This window comes from Octopus bimaculoides, chromosome 9 (assembly GCF_046866305.1).
Source record: "Octopus bimaculoides isolate indiv1 chromosome 9, ASM4686630v1, whole genome shotgun sequence".
Lineage (NCBI taxonomy): Eukaryota > Metazoa > Mollusca > Cephalopoda > Octopoda > Octopodidae > Octopus > Octopus bimaculoides.
In genome coordinates, this window is record NC_142936.1 from 24,856,544 (window position 1) to 24,877,191 (window position 20,648).

The 20,648-nt window shown below is 37.2% G+C and overlaps 1 protein-coding gene across 1 annotated transcript in view; it reads right to left on the minus strand.

The window, feature by feature from the left end:
- LOC106884215 (leucine-rich repeat-containing protein 9) overlaps positions 1–20,648 on the minus strand; it is a 122,072-nt gene that overhangs the window by 90,134 nt on the left and 11,290 nt on the right. Inside the window, exon 6 of the mRNA XM_014935467.3 lies at positions 2,730–2,800. Within this exon, the coding sequence (XP_014790953.1) occupies positions 2,730–2,800 (71 nt within the window). The remainder of the gene's footprint in view (positions 1–2,729; positions 2,801–20,648) is intronic.

Below are 20,648 nucleotides of genomic sequence, written 5' to 3' on the forward strand. Positions count from 1 at the left end.
CAGCATTGATATTCCTCTCCAGGTACCCAGTTGCAATCCCACCAACCTGTTGACACCTGCAACCAACTCATATTCCCTTACAATGGAGCTGACCATCTCCACTTCAGAGGCATCTGACACCATGACAGTGACATCATTCACGTACACTGACCTCACAAGTCCAATTTTGAGAGGGAGGCTTCTTAACTATTCCAACTTCTGCAGCAGTGGCTTGAGAGCCAGCACATACAGAAGAGGTGACAGTGGGCAGCCCTGGTGGACCGAATGTGCAATACTAAATGGTTTCAATAGGTGGCCATTTACTTTGAACACCGAGCAGGTACTGCTGTGCATTACAGTAATCTATCCTCTGAAAATGGGTCCGAAACTAGCTGTTTTAAGGATGGCTTCCAAGTAGTGATGATTGACCTTATCGAAAGGTTTCAACTGATCTAAATTGATTAGGGCCCCACCGAAGCCAGCTTTAGTCCCTGTCCTCTCTATGGTGTATTGCATAAAGTAGAGGTTATTGTGGATAGACCTGCTCGGGAATCCACACATTTGTACCTCCCTGGCCAGACTACTGATGACAAGTGCCAACCTTTTCGCTAACCCCTTGGCCAGAATCTTAAACTCTGTGTTTAGCAGAGTTATGGGTCAAAAATTCCCTAGCATGTCCTTTCTCAGCAGTGTTACCACACCCTGGCTAACAATACTAGGAATTCTCCTGTTCTGCTACCAGTTACTGTAGACATCTGCCAAAAAGCTGTCAAACAAATTTGGCCTGAATACATAGAATTCATAGGGCAGACCATCCAAAACATTGATTTGCAACTTGTGCAATTGCTCATTGCTTCTCGTATTTCAGTGGCAGTAATCAGCTTTTTGCAGAATCTCCCATCCATTGTGGAGAGCTGTGGTAGGCCGTCCAGGTATGAAGTAAACTCTGCTACTGTCTTTGACCTATTGCCCTCCCCAAACAGCCATGCAAAGCACTACTGGAAAGCCACCCACTCAGAACCAAGTGGCATGTGCTTGTCTTGATCTGTCAAAGACTCGATCATGGTTTTGTTTCCACGTTGCATCTCTACTGTTCTGGCTCATCAGACGGCTTTAGTTCCTTCATGTTTTAGCACATGGGTCTTAGCTCTGACAATGCACCCTTCATTGTTTACGTTAAAAAAATGGTCAAGGGTCATTCTTGCTGCTAACACATCGGTTGCGATGTCTTTACTAATAGCCTCTTCTAGTTTGCTAACTAGCTCTTTCCAATCTCGAGGATAGTACCTAAATCTTTGCTAAACGCTATTGATTCTACTCTAATCACTCTCTTCAGGGCGTTCCACTGCTGGTTGTTGATGATTGCCCCTGTCAACTGCTGCTTAATTAGTTTGCTAATCTGGTCCCTGTAGTCTTTGCAAGTCAGTAAGGACACATTCAACTTCCAGTTACTGGGTCCCTGTCTATGGGTCATATCTGAATCAACTGTGCATATCACAAACTTGTGATCTGTGCAGCTGACCAATTTAAATTGTGGACAACCTATGCTATCACTATCCTCTGACCCATTGTGGTTGCTCCATGTCCACACTGGCACATCAGAGAAATCCAGTTGGTACTTGTCAGAAAGCTGGAAAGTCCTGAGGAGGTTTTCAAGGCTTTTACACCCACTTCTGCTATGTTCTAAACCTACACAGTTCTTCTGTACGTCCAAAATACTATTCCAGTCCCCCACTAGTACTAAAGTGTGACATTCCCAAAAATGTTTCTAGATGCTTGAAGAAATCTGGCCTTCCAAGCCCCTGTTGATGCTACCTTAACTGCTATTCAGGTCCAGATCCACCATCCTACCATCCGGGTCCAGGAAGATAGCCCATACTAGGAGACCTAAGGATTTCCGGAGTAGCACTGCTACACTGCCACCTGCTCTTCATAGACCACAAGATGAGAATATCTTATAGTCCTCAAAAATGGATGCTAGAGCATGCTTTCTGGAGATCCTTGTTCCACTAATGGTAGCCACATCTAAATCAAGCAACCTGAGATCATTGAGCAAGTAACCTTGCTTCCAAGCTGATCCTAGGCCATGCACATTCACACACTCATTCTCAGTATAGCCATGCTAGTCAGAGAAAGAAAAAAAGGATAGGGAAATGAATGACGGGAGTGAAGAGATAGAGCAAAATATAAATGTAAATTCATTCCCAGCAAATGAAGAAGTAATGGGAAGAGCTATATCACAAGAATATGATGATGACCAACAAGACATAGTGAAGGATGCTGTGCCAATATATTAGAGAAGATCAGGATCAAGCACCCACCAATCTGAGGTGGGTGCTTGGTCCTGAAGTTGAAACTGCAAAGATAGATTCAGCCCTTGGGCTCCTCCAGATGAGAAAATATAACTGAAACTAACAAGATTATTTGGGCTGCTGTTATGGTTGCTGCAGATAGAGTTGGATACAAAGAAGAGAACAAATAGATTGTAAAGAATCATTCAAGCGTAGACGAAATTTATGAGAAACAAACAAGGTTAAAAAGACATTTGGGACAAGTTGATAGACTGAGTAAAGGGGAATTGCTGCTAAACCATCCCATGATAAAAATTAGTGGGAGATTTCACAGCCCTTCTTAATATGTTTATAATTATATTAGTAAGAAATAAAAGAAATAAAAGAAAACAAAAACAAGAAGAAATAGAAGACAGACTTCTAAGAATTAGAACTTGGTAATCATCAATAATTACAAACCTTTAGGAAAGTGATTTTATTTGCAGATAAATTCAAATTTTCTAGATTAATATTTTGTTGAAGACCTTTACCTGGATATAGAAAGAGAATAAAATATGAAATTAAATAGGTCTTTCATGTGCTTGTGCACACACACACACACACACACATTTCTTGCATCAACAGAATATCTTATCATTCTTTAAAAAAAGGCAGTGTGGGTAGCTGAGGGTAAAATTTCAAACGTTTCACCTTTAAATTCTCATAGCCATGTTTTTATTTGACCCAGTCACATCAATCACACACAACAGATCTCTTTCTCTCTTTCACCCTGCACCACACTCTACATACATACATACATACATACATACATACACACACACACACATACACACACACATACATATACACATACATACATGCCTTGGATCTAGGTTAGAATCTGGCTCTTTCTCTATTGGCAAGAAATCCTGAGATGAAACTGAATAATGACATGCATACATAACATACATAATACATACATACATACATGCATGCATACATACATAATCATTTTCCATTATCAGTCAAGCTACAAAAAAAAAAAAATAATAAATGGCTACATGCTAGGGTCTGAAATTACAAGAGATATTAATGTAACCAATAATTTCTTTGTGGATGACCTCAAGATTTATGCTAAAAATGTTAACAATTTCAAAAAACAATTGGAATTAATAACATTTTCAGCTGACAAAGGAATGGAATTTGGACAGAAGAAATGTTCTTATTTAATTGTTGAACAGGTAAAAATCAGTCTTCCAGACATAAAACCTGTGCATAAATGGTCTCACTATCTCTCTTGAAGAAGATAGTAACATTGGCATGAAGAGAAGCCTCTCTTGGACTCACGACCACTACATCACATCACACTTTGAAGGCTATGCATTTGTAATTCAAGAACAGGAGATTGCTGCTAAATACCTAATCAACATAAGAGACAGTGAAGCTGTTGAAGTTCCAAGATGCAACTGTAAATGTAGATTATGTCATATTCTTGTGATTAGCAGCTGCCCAAAAATGTCATCAAGGTACTACCTCCCTATGTGATATGATGTAAAAACAACATACAATGCCATTTGTAAAAAAGGCTATTCTGGAATAAATATAGAGTTCCCTGTTATTGAACATGTACATAAATACCAGCATAAAGAATACTTCCCACCAAAACATCTGTTAAATGTAAGCACCAGATGATGGATATTGTTTGGGACAGACAAGAACAAGTGTGTACCATCATAGATGTCAGCTGTCCTGCTGATGTAAATATCTCTTTGAAAATCAAAGAGAAAAGATAACCATAGATAACTGTTTTGAAACCTCCAGCTTCTATATCCGGATTACATTTATACCAAATAATAATTGGAGCAGTTGGTTTTGTAAGTACATGCTTAACTATCAGTCTGCATAAGCTTGGATTTTCAGAAAAAGAAACATTTCAATCAACTGATATCACAAATATAATCTGTAAGCAGAACAGTAAAACCAGGCAAGACTTTTCTCAGGTTTAAAATGTGACATTGTTTTCATTATCTACATTCCAAAGATAGAAGTTTATATCTTTGTTGGAAACCAGCTCCTTCAGAGGAAGAGTTTAAATGATTAAAAATAGAAGAGACATACATACATACATCTTTCACCCTACTTCCCACTTGCAACCTCTAACCCCACTCCTCACCAGACAACCACTCTCCTATCTACTGTATTATTCTGAGGTGTTTGAATTGAAAGCAGAAATGGTGATATGGTAGATACTGTACCATATCACCATTTCTGTATAGCTAATCACCACTCCCTCTCCTCTGTGCAACCACCAATCAGCATCCATTTCTCATTTTTATTATCTCCCATTCATATTTACCACTTAACCTCTGTTCACCATTTGCTTCATTCATCCCCTACACACACAAGTTAGGTGTGGTTCTGTGGTAAGAAGCTTGTTTCCCAACCACATAGTTTTGGGTACAGTCCTACTGCATGGCACTTTGAGCAAATGTCTTCTAGTATAGCCTTGGGCCAACCAAAGCCTAGTGAGTGGATTTGGAAGACAAAAACTGAAAGACGCCTATCACATACATACATATATATATATATATTTATGTTTGTTGACTCGAATTTGATGCTTGTTCTATGATCAATGTTTTTTTTATCTCTGTCACGATTACATTTGAGCACTTCTTGTCTGTAAACTTCCTGTTGAAAAAGAGTTAACTCCAACTAAAAAGATTTGTCTTCCCTTACACACACTTCCTGTTTTGACACCACACTTCCTGCTTAACACAAACTTTTAGCTCCTTTTCTCTTTTTTTTAAAACCTAACACAACTCTCAATTTTCATGCATCCTTATTTTTCCAACCATTATCTACATGAATTACCACTGAACTTTAAAAGCTCAAAGACAATATAATGTATTGGTATATTTATTTTTTTATATATTATTTTTTTCATTTTTTACTTCTTTGTAAATAAATATATATATATATATATATATATATATATATATATATATACACACATCTTATCTCTGCCACCCCATGTTTATATCCATGTCACCCTCTTCCCACAACCATACATCTTTACTCACCACTTTCCTGATTCTTCTCTATCCACATTCTCTTAGACATTTTACCATGTGAGTACATTCTGCCACCTCATCCTCACTGTATTCACCTCTGTTTGAACCTGATTCCAGTTACCCTTATCCACCTATATAATATGTAAGGTAGCCACGAATCTTCTCCACAAGCAGTAAACCTTTACCAGCCCCACACCATCATACTTTAACCTTTTAATGTCATATAAAGCAACCACCTTATCTCTAATCCTCCCTCTTAAATGAAGAAGCTCTTCAGACTTATAAGGCAATCTCATTAGTGTTGGTACCATAAAAAAAGCACCAGTACATTTTGTAAAGTGGCTGACATTATGAAAGGTAGCCAACTGAAGAAATGATCTTTTATCGTTTACTTGTTTCAGTCATTAGACTGCAGCCATGCTGGGGTACCAAGCAAGACTTAGTTCTCTTAGTTCTCTGATCTGTTCAGTCCTGTCAAAATATCCAACCTATGCTGCAATGGAAAGCACATGTAAAATGATGTTGATGACATTAGTGGCAAAATAAAGTTTAGTGATTTGAGCTCAAACAATCCAGAATGAAATTTAGGTGCTAATATAAAAGAAACAGAAGGTGGCAAACTGGCAGAGTTGTTAGCATGCCGGGCGAAATACTTAGAGGAATTTTGTCTATCCTTACATTCTGAATTCAAATTCTGCCAAGGTTGACTTTGCTTTTCATCCTTTTGGGGTTGATAAAATAAGTACCAATTGAGTACTGGGGTCAATGTAATCGACTGAAACCCTTCCCTAAACTTGCTAGACTTGTGCCAAAATTTGAGACCAGTATGAAGGAAACAGTATTTATTATAGTGCTTACCTGGAATTGGATACAAATATTTAACAAGACAAGCATAGAAAGTGAATGTTCATTTGATAGATACAGTATATATATGTCAAGTAAATAGTAGCAGAAACCTTGTACAGAGGTTATATGGACAAATACAATATGGATGTGTGTGAATAGACATCATCATTATCATTGTTCTTATGTCTTATTTTCCATGCTTGCATGGCTCAGATGTACTTTGTTGAAGTAGATTTTCTACAGCTTGAAGCTCTTCTTATTACCATTGTGTGGTACTGTAACATGGGGATACACCCCACCACACACAAATAGATAATGCACACGTATTATATATATATTTCATCATCATCATCGTTTAATGTCTGCCTTCCATACTGGTATGGGTGAGATGGTTTGACAAGAGCTGACCCAGCAGAAGCCTGCACCAGACTTCTGTAACTGTTTTGGCATGATTTTTACAGCTGGATACCCTTCCTGACACCAACCACTCCAGCAGAATGGACTTAGCAAGCACAGGTGAGGTCAGTTTTAGCAGCTGGAGGTTTTTAAATGCCAATCACTTTACAGTGTGGACTGGGTGCTATTTTGAAGTAAGCTATGTTGTATCTGGGAAGAGTCATATTGTCTTAATGCCTTATTATCTAACACACTGGTGAGTGTGTTAGATAATAACCCATTAAGACAACATGATTCTCCCCAGACACTATATAATATTTATATATATATATATATATATATATATATATATATATATATATAATCATAAATATACAGGGATTAGCATTGAGTTGCTTCTCCAACATATTGAAAATTTAGAAATAGCAGTCAAAGAACTACTGATTCTAAACTACAAATTTTTCTCTAAATGGATGGTGATATTTATGGCACACATAGAACAAAAAACCGGAGGGGAAAGCATAAACAAAACAAGTCTTTAGTTAATCGGATACGATCGTTTCATGGTTAAGAGAATGAAAAATCCCTATTCCAATCCTCAGTCCGATATTCTGATAAATTTGAAAGTGTCTCTAAAAAAAATTCACGGTAATTTTTGGCCATGCGACACCAAATATATATATATATATATAATTATATACATACATACATACATACATATATATGCACACACACAAAAAACTTCTTTAAATTTCCATCAATCAAATACACTTACAAGGCTATGGAAGACAACTGCCCAAGATGCCATGCAACGGGACTGATTACAAAACTACAAAGTTGGGAAGTAAAAGCTGGAGTCTTTTTTATTTACTTCATTTTATTCTACTTTTTTCTGTTGGTTGTTGAACCTCAGGTCAGTTCTGGCCCAGATCATAGAAACTTTTTAACCACACAGTACAGGTATATTGTCTGAAGAGATACATTAAATATATGCTCACTGAATATAACCAATGTGTATGTGTCAATTGGATGGCTACAAAAGGTAGCTGTTGAATGTTTAAACAATGGGTATAAATCCTATCTTTTTCTACATTTGTGACTGCATTGAGTTAATGCGCCTTTTCTTTTTGTAAGATAGTACTGTGTGATTTAATGGAAAATTTGGCCGCTACTTTTAGCAGGTTGATCGAACAGGTGGATGTATCTTCCTTGGCTCATGTATGTAGTCCTTATCTGATAGATACAACAGTTAGTAGATAATGTTGAGATAGACAATTTATATAGACATAGTTCAATGAATATAGGCAATAACATTTATGTACAAGCAGTTAATACACGCTGGGTAGTTCATTTAATTATACAGGTCTTAAATCTAGTTTCTAGGTGTCGGATAAACAAACTACATCCTTATATCCAAAAATGTCGATTGGTCCACTAACAGCTGTGTCTCAACTGCATCAACAAACAATATTGATACAGACAATCTTAAAATTAAAACGCAATAAGGGAAGTAACTGCATAAAGACTTATCTTTGAGTTAGTTCCCTTTATAAATAATTCTTGCTGTTTTACAAAGTTCAAAACAAAAATGTAAAGTTTCTGTTTCTGGAGTAGATTGTTGAGCTAATAGAAATTATATTTAAGAGACACAAGCCTTGTCAGTCCGCCTCATGGTCTCAGAGGACAAAATAGAAAAGGTGTTGCGCCGGAGGATGGCGGGGGAGACGGGCTGGAACAGCCATTTTGACCAGGGAACTTTGCACTTGCGGATAGCCATCTCAGCCCTAATAGTAGTAAGGAGGGATGTGGTTAGGGACCATGAATGCTAGACCTCAAATCTATCAGAGTGGCCGATACTTTGGCATTTTGCCTTTCTCACATTGAAGAGCTGTGGAGCCTGGGCTGGCAGCTGAACACACCAGGTTCCCACTGATGAAGGTGCTGCAGCATGTGACATCGCAGATGAATGGTAAAATTGTCATGGCGTCTGACCTTTTACTGTTTCCTCTATTCAGCCCCGTTGGCTCGAGTTGGGAGGGGAAGCCTGCGGCGTCTAGGTCATGTTTTATGATCTTGTTTTATTGAGCAAATAACAGGAATTGGAGTTCAAAATCGACCATATCTTCTCTCATATCTGAAGCTTTGTGCCTATGTTAGAAAGCAATGACTCAGAACCATCGGAGTTATCTTTCATATTTACAGCAAAAATATGATGGAATATTTATAATGTTCTTTTATTCTTTTAGGTGTTTCAACCCAAAGGTTGTGGCCATGCAGGAGCACCACCAGTGTTATCACCTTTTCAGTGGCCATTCTTATGAGACTGGCATTTTGTGAAGGAGGCAGTTCAATATTGCTGCCCTCTTTTGAGTTTCTTGCTGTGATGTAGGTTCATCTGAGACCTTGGAGAGCAGGAGGTCAAGTTGTTTTTTGAAAACATCTACCCTCAACTCCATGTAAACCCCTAAGATGTTTTAGCATGGTATTAAATAGCTGTGGGTTCTAGGATCACAAACTATTGCAGTACATGGTCCACACTCTAGAAGGAATACCTGGAATCTTTGGAACAATGCAGTGACTTCTGGTTTGGGAGTTAGTATAGCTCATGATGCTCTTCCATATGTACATCACTGCATATCTCTCCTGTCTTTGCTCCAAGCAGTAGGATAGTAGCTCTTTCAGTCTCTCCCAGTAGCTCAGCTTTTCCGTTGATGCAATCTTCCTGGTGTAACACTGCTGAACTGCCTCAAGTTCCACTAGTAATTTGACACTGTAAGGTGACCACAGCAGAGAGCCATAGTCCAGAGGGCTGAGGACAAATGTTTTCCAGAGAACCAGCATAGTTTCCTAGTCCCTTATTCTGAAGTTCACTTCCACATTACCATCATCTTGGTGATGCGCATGTGAAATGAGGCATTGTGGCTTACATCAATCCCAGATCAACCACAGTACTTGACTCTGGGATTGCTGCTCCTTTGGTCTAAAATACCAGTGTGGCAGAATGTTAGCACAAGCCAGCTGATAGTGAAGGCTTGGAATTTCTCTGCAAGGAAGTGCATGCTGTTTTCTTCAGTCTATTTATATATGACATCTCTGTCTTTCTGTAGATTAAAATTCGAAGGTTCCTTCACTGCTTGTATTACTTTTGTGTCATTGGCATAGCTAGTAGGTGTGGATGTCTGTAACTGATGGCATGTTCAAAAGAGCCATCATAAACAACAGCAGCTGCAAGACAGTTCCCTGAGGCACTCCACTCGTTATTACTATCTCCTTGACTGTCACAACCTGAATTCTGTCTTTGTTTCACCACCTAGTCATAATGTTGCAGAAGCTGTGCAAGGCAGCTTCTTCCTGAGTGGAAACCATGCTGGGTGTCAAGGAGTAAATTATTATATATTCCATGAATGCAGTTTCCTTTGGAAAATGTCTTTCATGACTTTGCTGATATGGGAGGTTAGAGAGACAGGCCTATAGTATTATTAGCATCTACTCTGCTACCTCCTTTACGGATAGGACATAAGCCTTCCTTTAACTTTCTGAGAAGTCTCTCAGTTGCGGGGAAGCTCTGGAAGAGTATCTGTAGTGGTCTTGTTTTAGCCCCTTTGCAGTTCCTTAGGAGGGCTGCTGAGAATCCATCAGGGCTAGTGACTGAGTTTAAGTTCATTTCATCGATGGCTGATATTACATCAGTTTTTTCTATTTTGATGTTATCAATAATTGTCATCTCTTTGTGTAAAGCTGTGGTGCCAAAGAACTCTTAAGGTATAGCTATTTGCAAGTGCCCCAAAGGAGTTGAGGAAACAATATTGTAATGCACATTCAGTATTTCACTTATCGTCTGCAGTTGGTGAACCCTTACCTTGCACCGTACTGAAGCAGACTTTTTTTGCAAATCTTTAGAAGTCTTTAGGGTTTGTCTTTACATTTTTGACAACCCTGGCTTCCTTCTCTGCTATCTCCTTCTCAAGGAAATGTTTGAGTTCACTTTCAATCTCAAGCAGTGTTTGTTTGAGATAGGATTCTTTACTATCCTTTTATGACTCAGACGGTTTGAGATCTTTGCTTGTCATCTCATTAGAATCTTCCTATCCCTAGGAATGGTGTTTTTCTGTCATCATTCCCTCTGAAGTTATCTTACTGCATATGGCATGCATGATTGTCATAACGTTCTGTAGTTTTATGTCGATATCTTGTCTAGAGAGACTTGTAGATCAGTTTCATTCCATAACCACTTTATGCAAGTTCCAGATAGAAAGGAGTTGGGTGCTTCTTGTAGCCGAAAATCGTTGGTGTCACCTTAACATCATGGATGAGTGTTGCATTATTTGCGAAGCAGAGATCTAGAATATTTTTACCCCTTGTTGGGTGGAGAACTATTCGCTTCATAAAGAGCATGTCATGAGGTTAAGCAGAAATTCTGCTTGTCTCTGTTCATGCAAGTGACATACCTGAGAGAAGGTGGCCCTTAGGTCATTCAACATTATGGAGGTCAAAGTCTCCTAAAAAAAGTATGTGAAGGTTGTAACAAAACTGGGTAATACTTCTATCTTTGTGAGGCTCTCTTCGAATGAGTCCCCATGATCTGGAGCATCTGGTGGGCAATATGTAGTACACATTACTGTTTTGGTCAGTTTAATTTTTACTACCAGTGTAGGACAAACTAAGTTTGAATGTGACAGCAGGACCACAAGCATGACATCTTCCAGGATGTATATTATCACCCCACCATGAATTTTTTCTCTCCTGTCTGTTCGAAATACAGCATACTTTGGTATGCATATCTCAGCATCCAGATGTGTTTCTGTTAGTGTCATGTATATTGCTTGATTACATGCCACTAAGTCTTTCAGGTATGGGGTTTTGCATTGGTGGAGATTTATTATTTCATACTATTTTGGCAAGTATAAGTGATAACCCAGACGGTTTCTGAGCTAATGATATTAACATAAAGCTTTAGATACGCGAAGATACGATCGATTAAACGTTACTCGCTCACAAAAGGGAACCAACTCAATTACAAAGATTCCTGCAGTTACTTCCCTTGCAACTTTTTCTGTCGCATTATCATAAGCCGGAGAGTTAGCTGGCAGAATCGTTAATATACCAGATAAAATGCTTTACAGCATTTCTTTCGGCTTTTCGTTCTGAGTTTAAATTCCGACGGGGCCGAATTTCAGAGTCAATAAAAGAAGGAGCGGTCGTGCACTGGCGTCAATCCAATCGATTAGCTGCCGACCCCTAAAATACCAAGCCTTGTGCCTATAGTACAAACAATTTTTTTCATTATAATAATGAAAAAAAAAAAAAGAAAAGAAAAAAAAAAGATATAATCTTTTATTATATAGTGCTTTAGTCATTGAATTGCGTCCATGCTGGGATACTGTATTGAAAGGTTTTGACTGAACAAATTGACCCCAGTACTTTTTAAATGCAGGTACTTATTCAATTGGTCTCTTGTGCAATGCCAATAAGTTACAGGGACGTACACAAACAATAATGGTTGCCTAGCAATGATGGGGGACAGACACAGACATATATACACAAGAATGCGAGCACACATACATACATACATGCATGCATATATGGCGGGCTTCTATTAGTTTCTTATTTCTTTATTGCCCACAAGGGGCTAAACATAGAGGGTACAAACAAGGACAGACAAAGGGATTAAGTCGATTACATCGACCCCAGTGCGTAACTGGTACTTAATTTATCGACCCCGAAAGGATGAAAGGCAAAGTTGACCTCAGAACGTAATGGCAGACGAAATACCCCTAAGCATTTCGCCCGGCGGGGTAACGTTTCTGCCAGCTCGCCACCTTTTAGTTTGCTGACCAAATCCATTCACAAGGCTTTAGTCAGCCCAAAGCTATAATAGAAGACACTTGCCAAGGTACAAAGCAGCAGGACTGAACATGCAACAGTGTGGTTGGGAAGCAAACTTCTTACCACATAGCCAAGCCTGCACCAATCATTTTTTAGAATATTATTGGTTATTAAGCAAATGTCTTTTTCTTCACCACAGAAGCAGTTCTAATGCCTACCAATTTTATATTTGATACAAGTTGGACACTTCCCCAAGTTGCAATGAAGATGGACTGAATAGAAGACCACATGAATGGGAAGCAAGTTTCATAACCCCACTGTCATATATATAAATATATATACAAGGGTTAGACAAAATAATGGAAACACCTTAAAATTTAAAACAAATTTATTTTAATATGGAGTAGGACTGCTTTTGGCAGTAATTACAGCTTGAATTCTATGAGGTATGGACTCGTACAAAGTTTGAATTGTTTCCAAAGGAATTTTTGTCCATTCTTCAGCTAAAACAGTCTCCAGTTCTTGTAGTGATGATGGTGGAGGATATCGACTCCTTACTTGTTTTTCTAAAATGCACCCTAAATGTTCAATAATACTGAGATCTAGGGACTGTGGTGGCCAGATAAGATGTTCAACTTCACTAGAATATTCCTCGTGCCATTCAGTTACAACTTTAGCTGTGTGAATTGGTGAATTATCATTCTGAAAGATTGCGTGCCCTTCCGGAAACAGTTTCGCAACCATAGGATGAATTTGATCCGATACAATTCTTAAAGTCTTGACTATTAATTCTGCCATGAAGGGAAACCACTGGGCCAGCGGATTTCCAAGATATAGCCCCCCAGATTATCACAGATCCTCCTCCATGTTTAACAGTTGAAAGAAGGCAGTCTGGGTCAAATGCTTCTTTTGGCTGTCTCCACACGTATACTTGGCCAGTGATCAGAAATAAGGTAAAGGATGACTCGTCCGAGAAAATAACATTCTTCCACTGCTCTAGGGACCAATTCTGTAGGGTAGTACTCCACTCTAAATGCTTTGTAAGGTTTATTTTTGAAAGTAGTGGTTTTCTGATTGCAGCCCTCCCGTGAAATCTGGCTTTGTGCAACTCCCAGCAAACAGTTTTGTGGAAACTGGGTTCTCGAAGTGGTCATTAAGCTCTGCAGTTATTTTGGGAGCTATACTTTTGTGACCCTTTCTAACGATTTGCATAAGAGTCTGACAGTCCCTATCTGAAAGTTTTAGTTTTCTTCCGGAGTTTTGTTTCGACAAGGAATTTTATCCCTCTTTCTCAAAGGCTGTCATTACTTTCCAGACAGTACTTCTTGATACACCAAACATTTTGGCTGTTTTTGTTATGCTAGCGCCAGCCATATGAGAACCAACAATTTGACCTCTTTGAAAGTCCGATAGATCTGTGATTTTAATGAATTTTAATTACCTTTTTCTGATGATATCTGAAAAGAAACAGCAATTTTAGCAAAACATATTAAGCAACACTAATAATAAATCAAAAAAATAAAAATAAACAAGATTTTGACAGTTTTATAGATATTTCAAAATTATGATGCTAGGTGTTTCCATCATTTTGTCCAATCCTTGTATGATGAGGTTGTGTTGCAAGAAGTTTGCTGCATAACCACTAGGTCTCAGGTTCAGTTCCACTGCACAGCAGCTTGGACAAGTGTATTCTACTATAGCCCCAAGCTGACCAATGCCTTGTGAGTAGCTTTGGGAGACGGAAACTGAATTTTTGAATTTGGGCTTTAGTAGCATTTTGCACCTGGTACAATTTTGCTCTGATGCATCTTAGGTGGAGGATTGAATGCTACTCATCTCCCATTTTCATTAACAATTTGTCTAACCAGTTTTAAATCTGCATTTATGTGGAATTCTTCTGAATATTTTGCAGCACTTGTAAAAAAAATCCCCTTTCCAGTATCTCTTGTTGTAGTAGTGGTGACTGCAGTGGGTGGTGGTGTTTGCATTTCTTTCAAAATTTTCTTTGTTTTCTTTTCTTCTTTAGATTTGTTATTGGTATTATTATTGTTGTTGTTACTGGAATTGTTGAATGTGTTGTTGAATTGTAGATTTGCTGAATGTCAAATATTTTGAAGCTGCTAGCAGACAAAAATGTCTTACCTTCTGTGTTTGTTTTCACTGGTGTGGCGATGATGTCATTTACTGTGGTCAATGCTACATCAGTATTCTTTTGCTCTTTGGACAAATAATGTGTCCTGTCATTGAACATTATAATTAGTTCTTTCTCCACTGCATTTCAAAGTATTTGGAAAATACCAAAATATCTGCTTTTTTCTGATAGCTTAAGAAGGCTTTAAAATATTGATGTGTACCCCTTGCAAATATGGATTGTCTCTAAACAGAAATGCTACTAGTGCAGTCCAGGCAATGTTTAAAACAAAACTGTATCAATTAAAATGAATGAATGAGGCCTTAACAAGCTGAAAAATTGAAAACACTCTTATGACTTACAGAGCACCAAGTTTTCATCTCTTCCCAGTACGGCAGCCATAATAATAATAATAATAATAATAATAATAATAATAATAATAATAATAATAATAAGATGGTATAAACACACGCCAGAAAAGGTCACAGAAACGAGAAAGCGACCATACTCTGGGATATGCCAATACACACAGATAGAGAAATTAAGGCAAATAGACCAGATATAGTTGTCAAAGATCATGAAGAAAAAAAATGCTTTCTAATTGATGTATCAATACCAGCAGATGACAACGTTTCTCTAAAAGAAATGGAAAAACTTTCAAAATACAAAGACCTGGAAATAGAGATAACTCGAATGTGGAATCTAAAAACAGAAACAATTCCTATCATAGTAGGTGCCTTAGGTATAATAAAAAAAATATTCAGACAAATACATAACAAAAATACCAGGACTTACAAATATATATAACATACAGAAAATTGCACTACTGGGTACTGCACACATTCTATGCAAAACACTTTCAATACAGTAAACATAAGAGCACCACAGCAAACCACAGCACATACCCAAGGCGCACAGAGCTGCGCTCGGTAGTGAAGTGAAAGCACGTTATAAAAATAAAACTACTGAACAATAATAATAATAATAATAATAATGAAAATAAAACTAATAACTGACAATTATGAAGAAAAAGAGCAAACAGTAAATGCTGTAAAGCAACTGAAATCTAAACTAAAACTGGAACAACAAAGTATTATGATAAAATGAGAGCAAGAAAAGCCCTTACATGGCAAATGCTGTGATAAGCTAAACAGAAAAGGAATAAACAAAGTAAAATCCCAACAATGGTTAAGAAGCTCAGGACTCAAAGCAGAGACAGAAGGATTTTTAATTGTAGCACAAGGTCAAAGCCTCCCCACCAGAAACCACCAAAAGCACATAATGAAGAAAAATATAATAAGAAGAATATTATTAGCCCAGTCTGGGCTAAGAAGGAATACATCAACACCATGCTACAACAAACAGTTGGAAAATGACTGTTAAATGATGACATTGATGATGTGACATAGCAGAGTAGGGACCTATATACACCAGAAGCTATGCCAACACTTTGGAATGGCAACAGAAAAAAAGATGGTATAGGCATATCCCAGATACGGTATCAGAAAATGATAAAGCAACCATGCTCTGGGATATGTCAATACACACAGATAGAGAAGTCAAGGTTAATAGAATGGATATACTAGGGGTGTTCATTAAAGATTTCTCCTGATGCACTTCTGATTATTGCAGGAAATGGAACTTGTACAGGTATACATGACTCTACATGTCACCTTGCAAATTGCAGCTTTCCACTAGTATTCGTTTGTCTTTTATGGCTGCTGAAGTGGACTAAGGTGTTATAATGGAGGCAGTTGAATTCATATCAGCGATCAGGTTCTTATACTTGAAAGGTTGTACACTAAAAGAGACTTTCAATGAGATGAAAGAAGTTTATGGTGATGATGCACCATCATACGACCTCAAGCACTGGCAATGCCAGTTCAAATGTGGTCGGACATCAGTGTAAACTGCTCCTATTCCTAGACGACCATATTCCCTCATTGATGATGAAATGATCTGTAAAGTAGAAGCTGCTGTTTTTGAGGACTGCTGCATAACTATTCGGCAACTAGCCTAAGAAGTGAAGATAAGTGTAGGGTCCATGGAAAAAATCATCCATGACCATTTGCACATGCGTAAGTTGTCTGCACGATTGATTCCACGAAGCAGAAATGAGTCAGTTGCTCCCAGGCTCCTTTGACAATGTGCCAAAAAAATGAGGAGGATATTTTTGGCAGACTTATCACACAGGATGAAACATGGGTCCATCACTATGATCCTGAGACTTAAGTCCAGTCGAAGCAATGGAAGCATGACAACTCACCACTTGCAAAGAAAGCTCATGTCCAACCCTTGGCAGGCAAGGTAATGCTTAGACTTTTGGGACCAGCTTGGAGTAGTGATGATAGATTTTCTGGCAAAAGGCACCACAATTAAAGGGGTATATTATATTTCTCTGCTGCAGAAATTGCGAGATATCATAAAAGCAGAGAGGTGTGGCATGCTGATCAGAGGAGTCCACCTCCTCCAAGACAACGCCCCAGTTCACAATGTGTATGCTGCCCAGATGAAAGCACACTCCTGTGGCTATGAAATCCTTCCTCATCCCCCTTACTCTCCTGATCTTGCACCATCTCACTTCTACCACTTTCCCACCATAAAATCTTGTTTGAAGGGGAAGCACTTTTTGGATGATGATGAACATATTTCTGATGTAAAGTCTTGGCTCCAGAAGCAACCTACCAATTTCTACACACAAAGTCCTAACAACTGCATAAAGCAACGAGAGAAGTGACACTGTTGGTGGTGGTTATGAAGAAAAGGACTAATAATTATGCCAAGTTTCGTTTACCCCAGTCTTTGGGGAATGGGTCAGGGGAAATCTTTAATGACCACCTCTTGTAATTATCAGAGATTATCAAGAAAAAAAAAATGTCTACTAATCAATGTATCAATCCCAACAGATGACAATGTATCTCGAAAAGGAACTCTCAAAATACAAAGATCTGGAAATAGAGATAACCTGAATGTGGAGCCTAAAAACAGAAATAATCCCTATAATAATAGGTGCATTAGGTATAACTAAAAAACATTCAGACAAATATGTACCCAAAACACCAGGACTTACAAATATATATAACATACAGAAAATAGCACTACTAGGCACTGCACATATCCGACGTAAAACACTTTCAATACAGTGAAAATAAGAGCGCCAAAACAAACTACAGCACATACTCAAAATATGCAGAGTTGCACTTGGTAGCGCAGCGAAAGCACATGATAAAAATAAGACAACTGAATAATAATAATAATCCTTTCTACTATAGGCATAAGGCCTGAAATTTTTGGGGAGGGAACCAGTTGATTACATTGACCCCAATGTGTAACTAGTACTTAATTTATTGATCCCAAAAGGATGAAAGGCAAAGTCAACCTTGGCTGCAATTGAACTCAGAATGCGAAGACAGATGAAATACTGCTAAGAATTTCGCCGAGTGTGCTAACGATTCTGCCAGCTCAATAATGATAATAATAATAATGATAATAATAATAAGCAGAAGTTACAGAGTGATTCAAAGGCCCCCTCAACCCCTGAGTCACTCTATAACTTCTTTTATCTTTTATGTTTTTATTTGTTTCAGTCAATAGACTGTGGCCATGCTGGGGCACTGCCTTGAAGAATTTTTAGCCAAATGAATTGACCACAGTGCTTTTTTTTAAAGCCTGGTACTTATTTTATCAATCTCTTTTGCTGCACTGCTAGGTTATGGAGATGTAAACAAACCAACACTAATCAAATGGTGGTGGTGGGGCAGTCTCACACACACACACACACACATTCACATGATGAGCTTCTTTCAGTTTCTGTTTACCAGATCCACTCACAAGGCTTTGGTTGGCTATAGTAGGCTATAGTAGAGGTCATTTGCTCAGGGTGCTATGCAGTGGGATTGAACCCAAAACCATGTGCTTGGGAAGCAAGTATATTACCATAAAGCCACACCTATTAATAAGAATATATATATATATATATATTTTGAGCTCTATTTTCCTGTTTGCATTACCAAACCTATATGTGTATATGCAGTATATACATACATATATATATATATATATATATATATATATATATATATATATATATATATATATATACACACAAACACACACACATGTATACATGACAGGCTTCTAGTTTCTGTCAACCAAATTCAGTCATAAGGTTTTGGTCATCCTAAGGCTACAGAACAAGACACTTTCCTGATTAAAAGAGAACACACGGAAACACATGGCTGGGAAGTAGACTTCTTAACCACTCTGCCATTTAAGAAAAATGTCATTATGCAAAAATGAGATGATAGCCATCATTCCCCAAACGGTAAGATATTATGTCATTCTTGTTCAAATGTCTAGTTATAACTAATGTTGTTATGGATGCATGACTGCATGTATGGGAATGTGTATGTGTGTGTGTGTGTATATATATATATATATATATATATATATATATATATCTAATATCTATAAAAGTGAAGTTTTCTGTGTTTGTGTACAAAAATTTAATGCACCTCAATAACTTCTACATCTTTTATCCAATTTCTTAAAAATTTTATACACAGCTGCTTCATATCCCAGACCCGAATATAGGATACTTAAATTTTTAAGAAATCAATATTGGGGCCTTTAGAGCAATAGGAAACCAACAATAGATGATTCTTATTCATTTGCATTAATCAGCTGTTTTATAATCTGCAGGGTCTTCCTTACTTTTTTGATCTTTTTATAAGAGTGAAAGGATTTTGTCTATTTATTTATTTATTTATTTCCACTGTCCACCAGCGATGGTGATTGAGTTGACTAGGAACACTGAATGCATACATTTCCACAATTCTCAACTGATTTTCACCAAACTTGACTCACACATTACTTATGTCCCAAGGATGGTCATGCACTAAACATTTTGCCCAGAGTTTTTTTGTATGTAGGGTCTTCCATAAATTTTTAATCTTTTAACAAAAGTGAAAGTATTTTGTCTATTTATTTCGACAGTCCACCTGCCATGGTGATTAAATTGACTAGGAACATTGTATGTGATGAATATCCAATACCAAACAATTTTAATCTTCATATTTAAACTGCATTAAACTTTGGCAAGCATACCTTTACCTATTCTGAGTTACTTGAAGGGTGATGTTCCCTTCCCTCTCTTCTATTTGTTGATACCTTTGTTTACCTACCAATGTGTTGTTTCACTTTAAGGATGCTTATTTACCCATCCATTATGATATTTTGACTATTGTCCATTGTTTCAAAGGTGGAGTTATGATGTAAGAATGTGCTAAAACCCCTCATGACTTTTTTATTTTCATAAATTTTCACAAAATGTTTTTGATTCAGTCTTCTGCATAATGGAACTGATATGATTATGTAAAAAAAAAAAAAAAGAAAAAAAAAAATTTAATCCCCACCAATTTAAAAAAAAATTTGTGGTTTTAAAATATAGGCAGTCCAAATCTACCATTCATTTCTCTTTATCATTTCCAAATAGTTTCTTAAATATTTCAAAATCAAAATTGTGTAAATATGAGTGCCAGAAACTAGTTAAAAATTAAGGAAATAGATTTTTGGGACATCTCTTATTATGACTGACTTTTATTCCATTATTCTAATATCTTCTGAAACATACATATACATGTATAAATGGATACAGACACATATATAAATATATACACACACACATACATTTTCAGAGTTAGTTTTATATACATCCATGTATATATATATATAAATATTTCAGCATATCTACACAATTGTGTCCCAATGATTTGCTTCTTCATAACTTTGAGAAAATGAAATATTTCTTAATGAAATTTTCTACAAATATGCTACAGATCTTTGTTTTTTGTTGTTGCATAATTGTATTAATTCCATTCTTCAGAAGACAGAGTGGAAAAAAATTCGTAAAAATAAAAAAGTTATGACTGGATTTAGCACATGCTTACATCATAACTCTGCCATTTCTAATACGTTTTAGCATTGTCATTCTAGCCTTTTTTAAACAATCACATAGGATGCATCCCAAAGAATCAACCTTTAAATAAGAGTTTTGCTTCCACTAGCAAAAGCTATACATATCTTTCAGAAAGCTCCATACCAATTTAACTTTATGAAGCATTTGCTGTT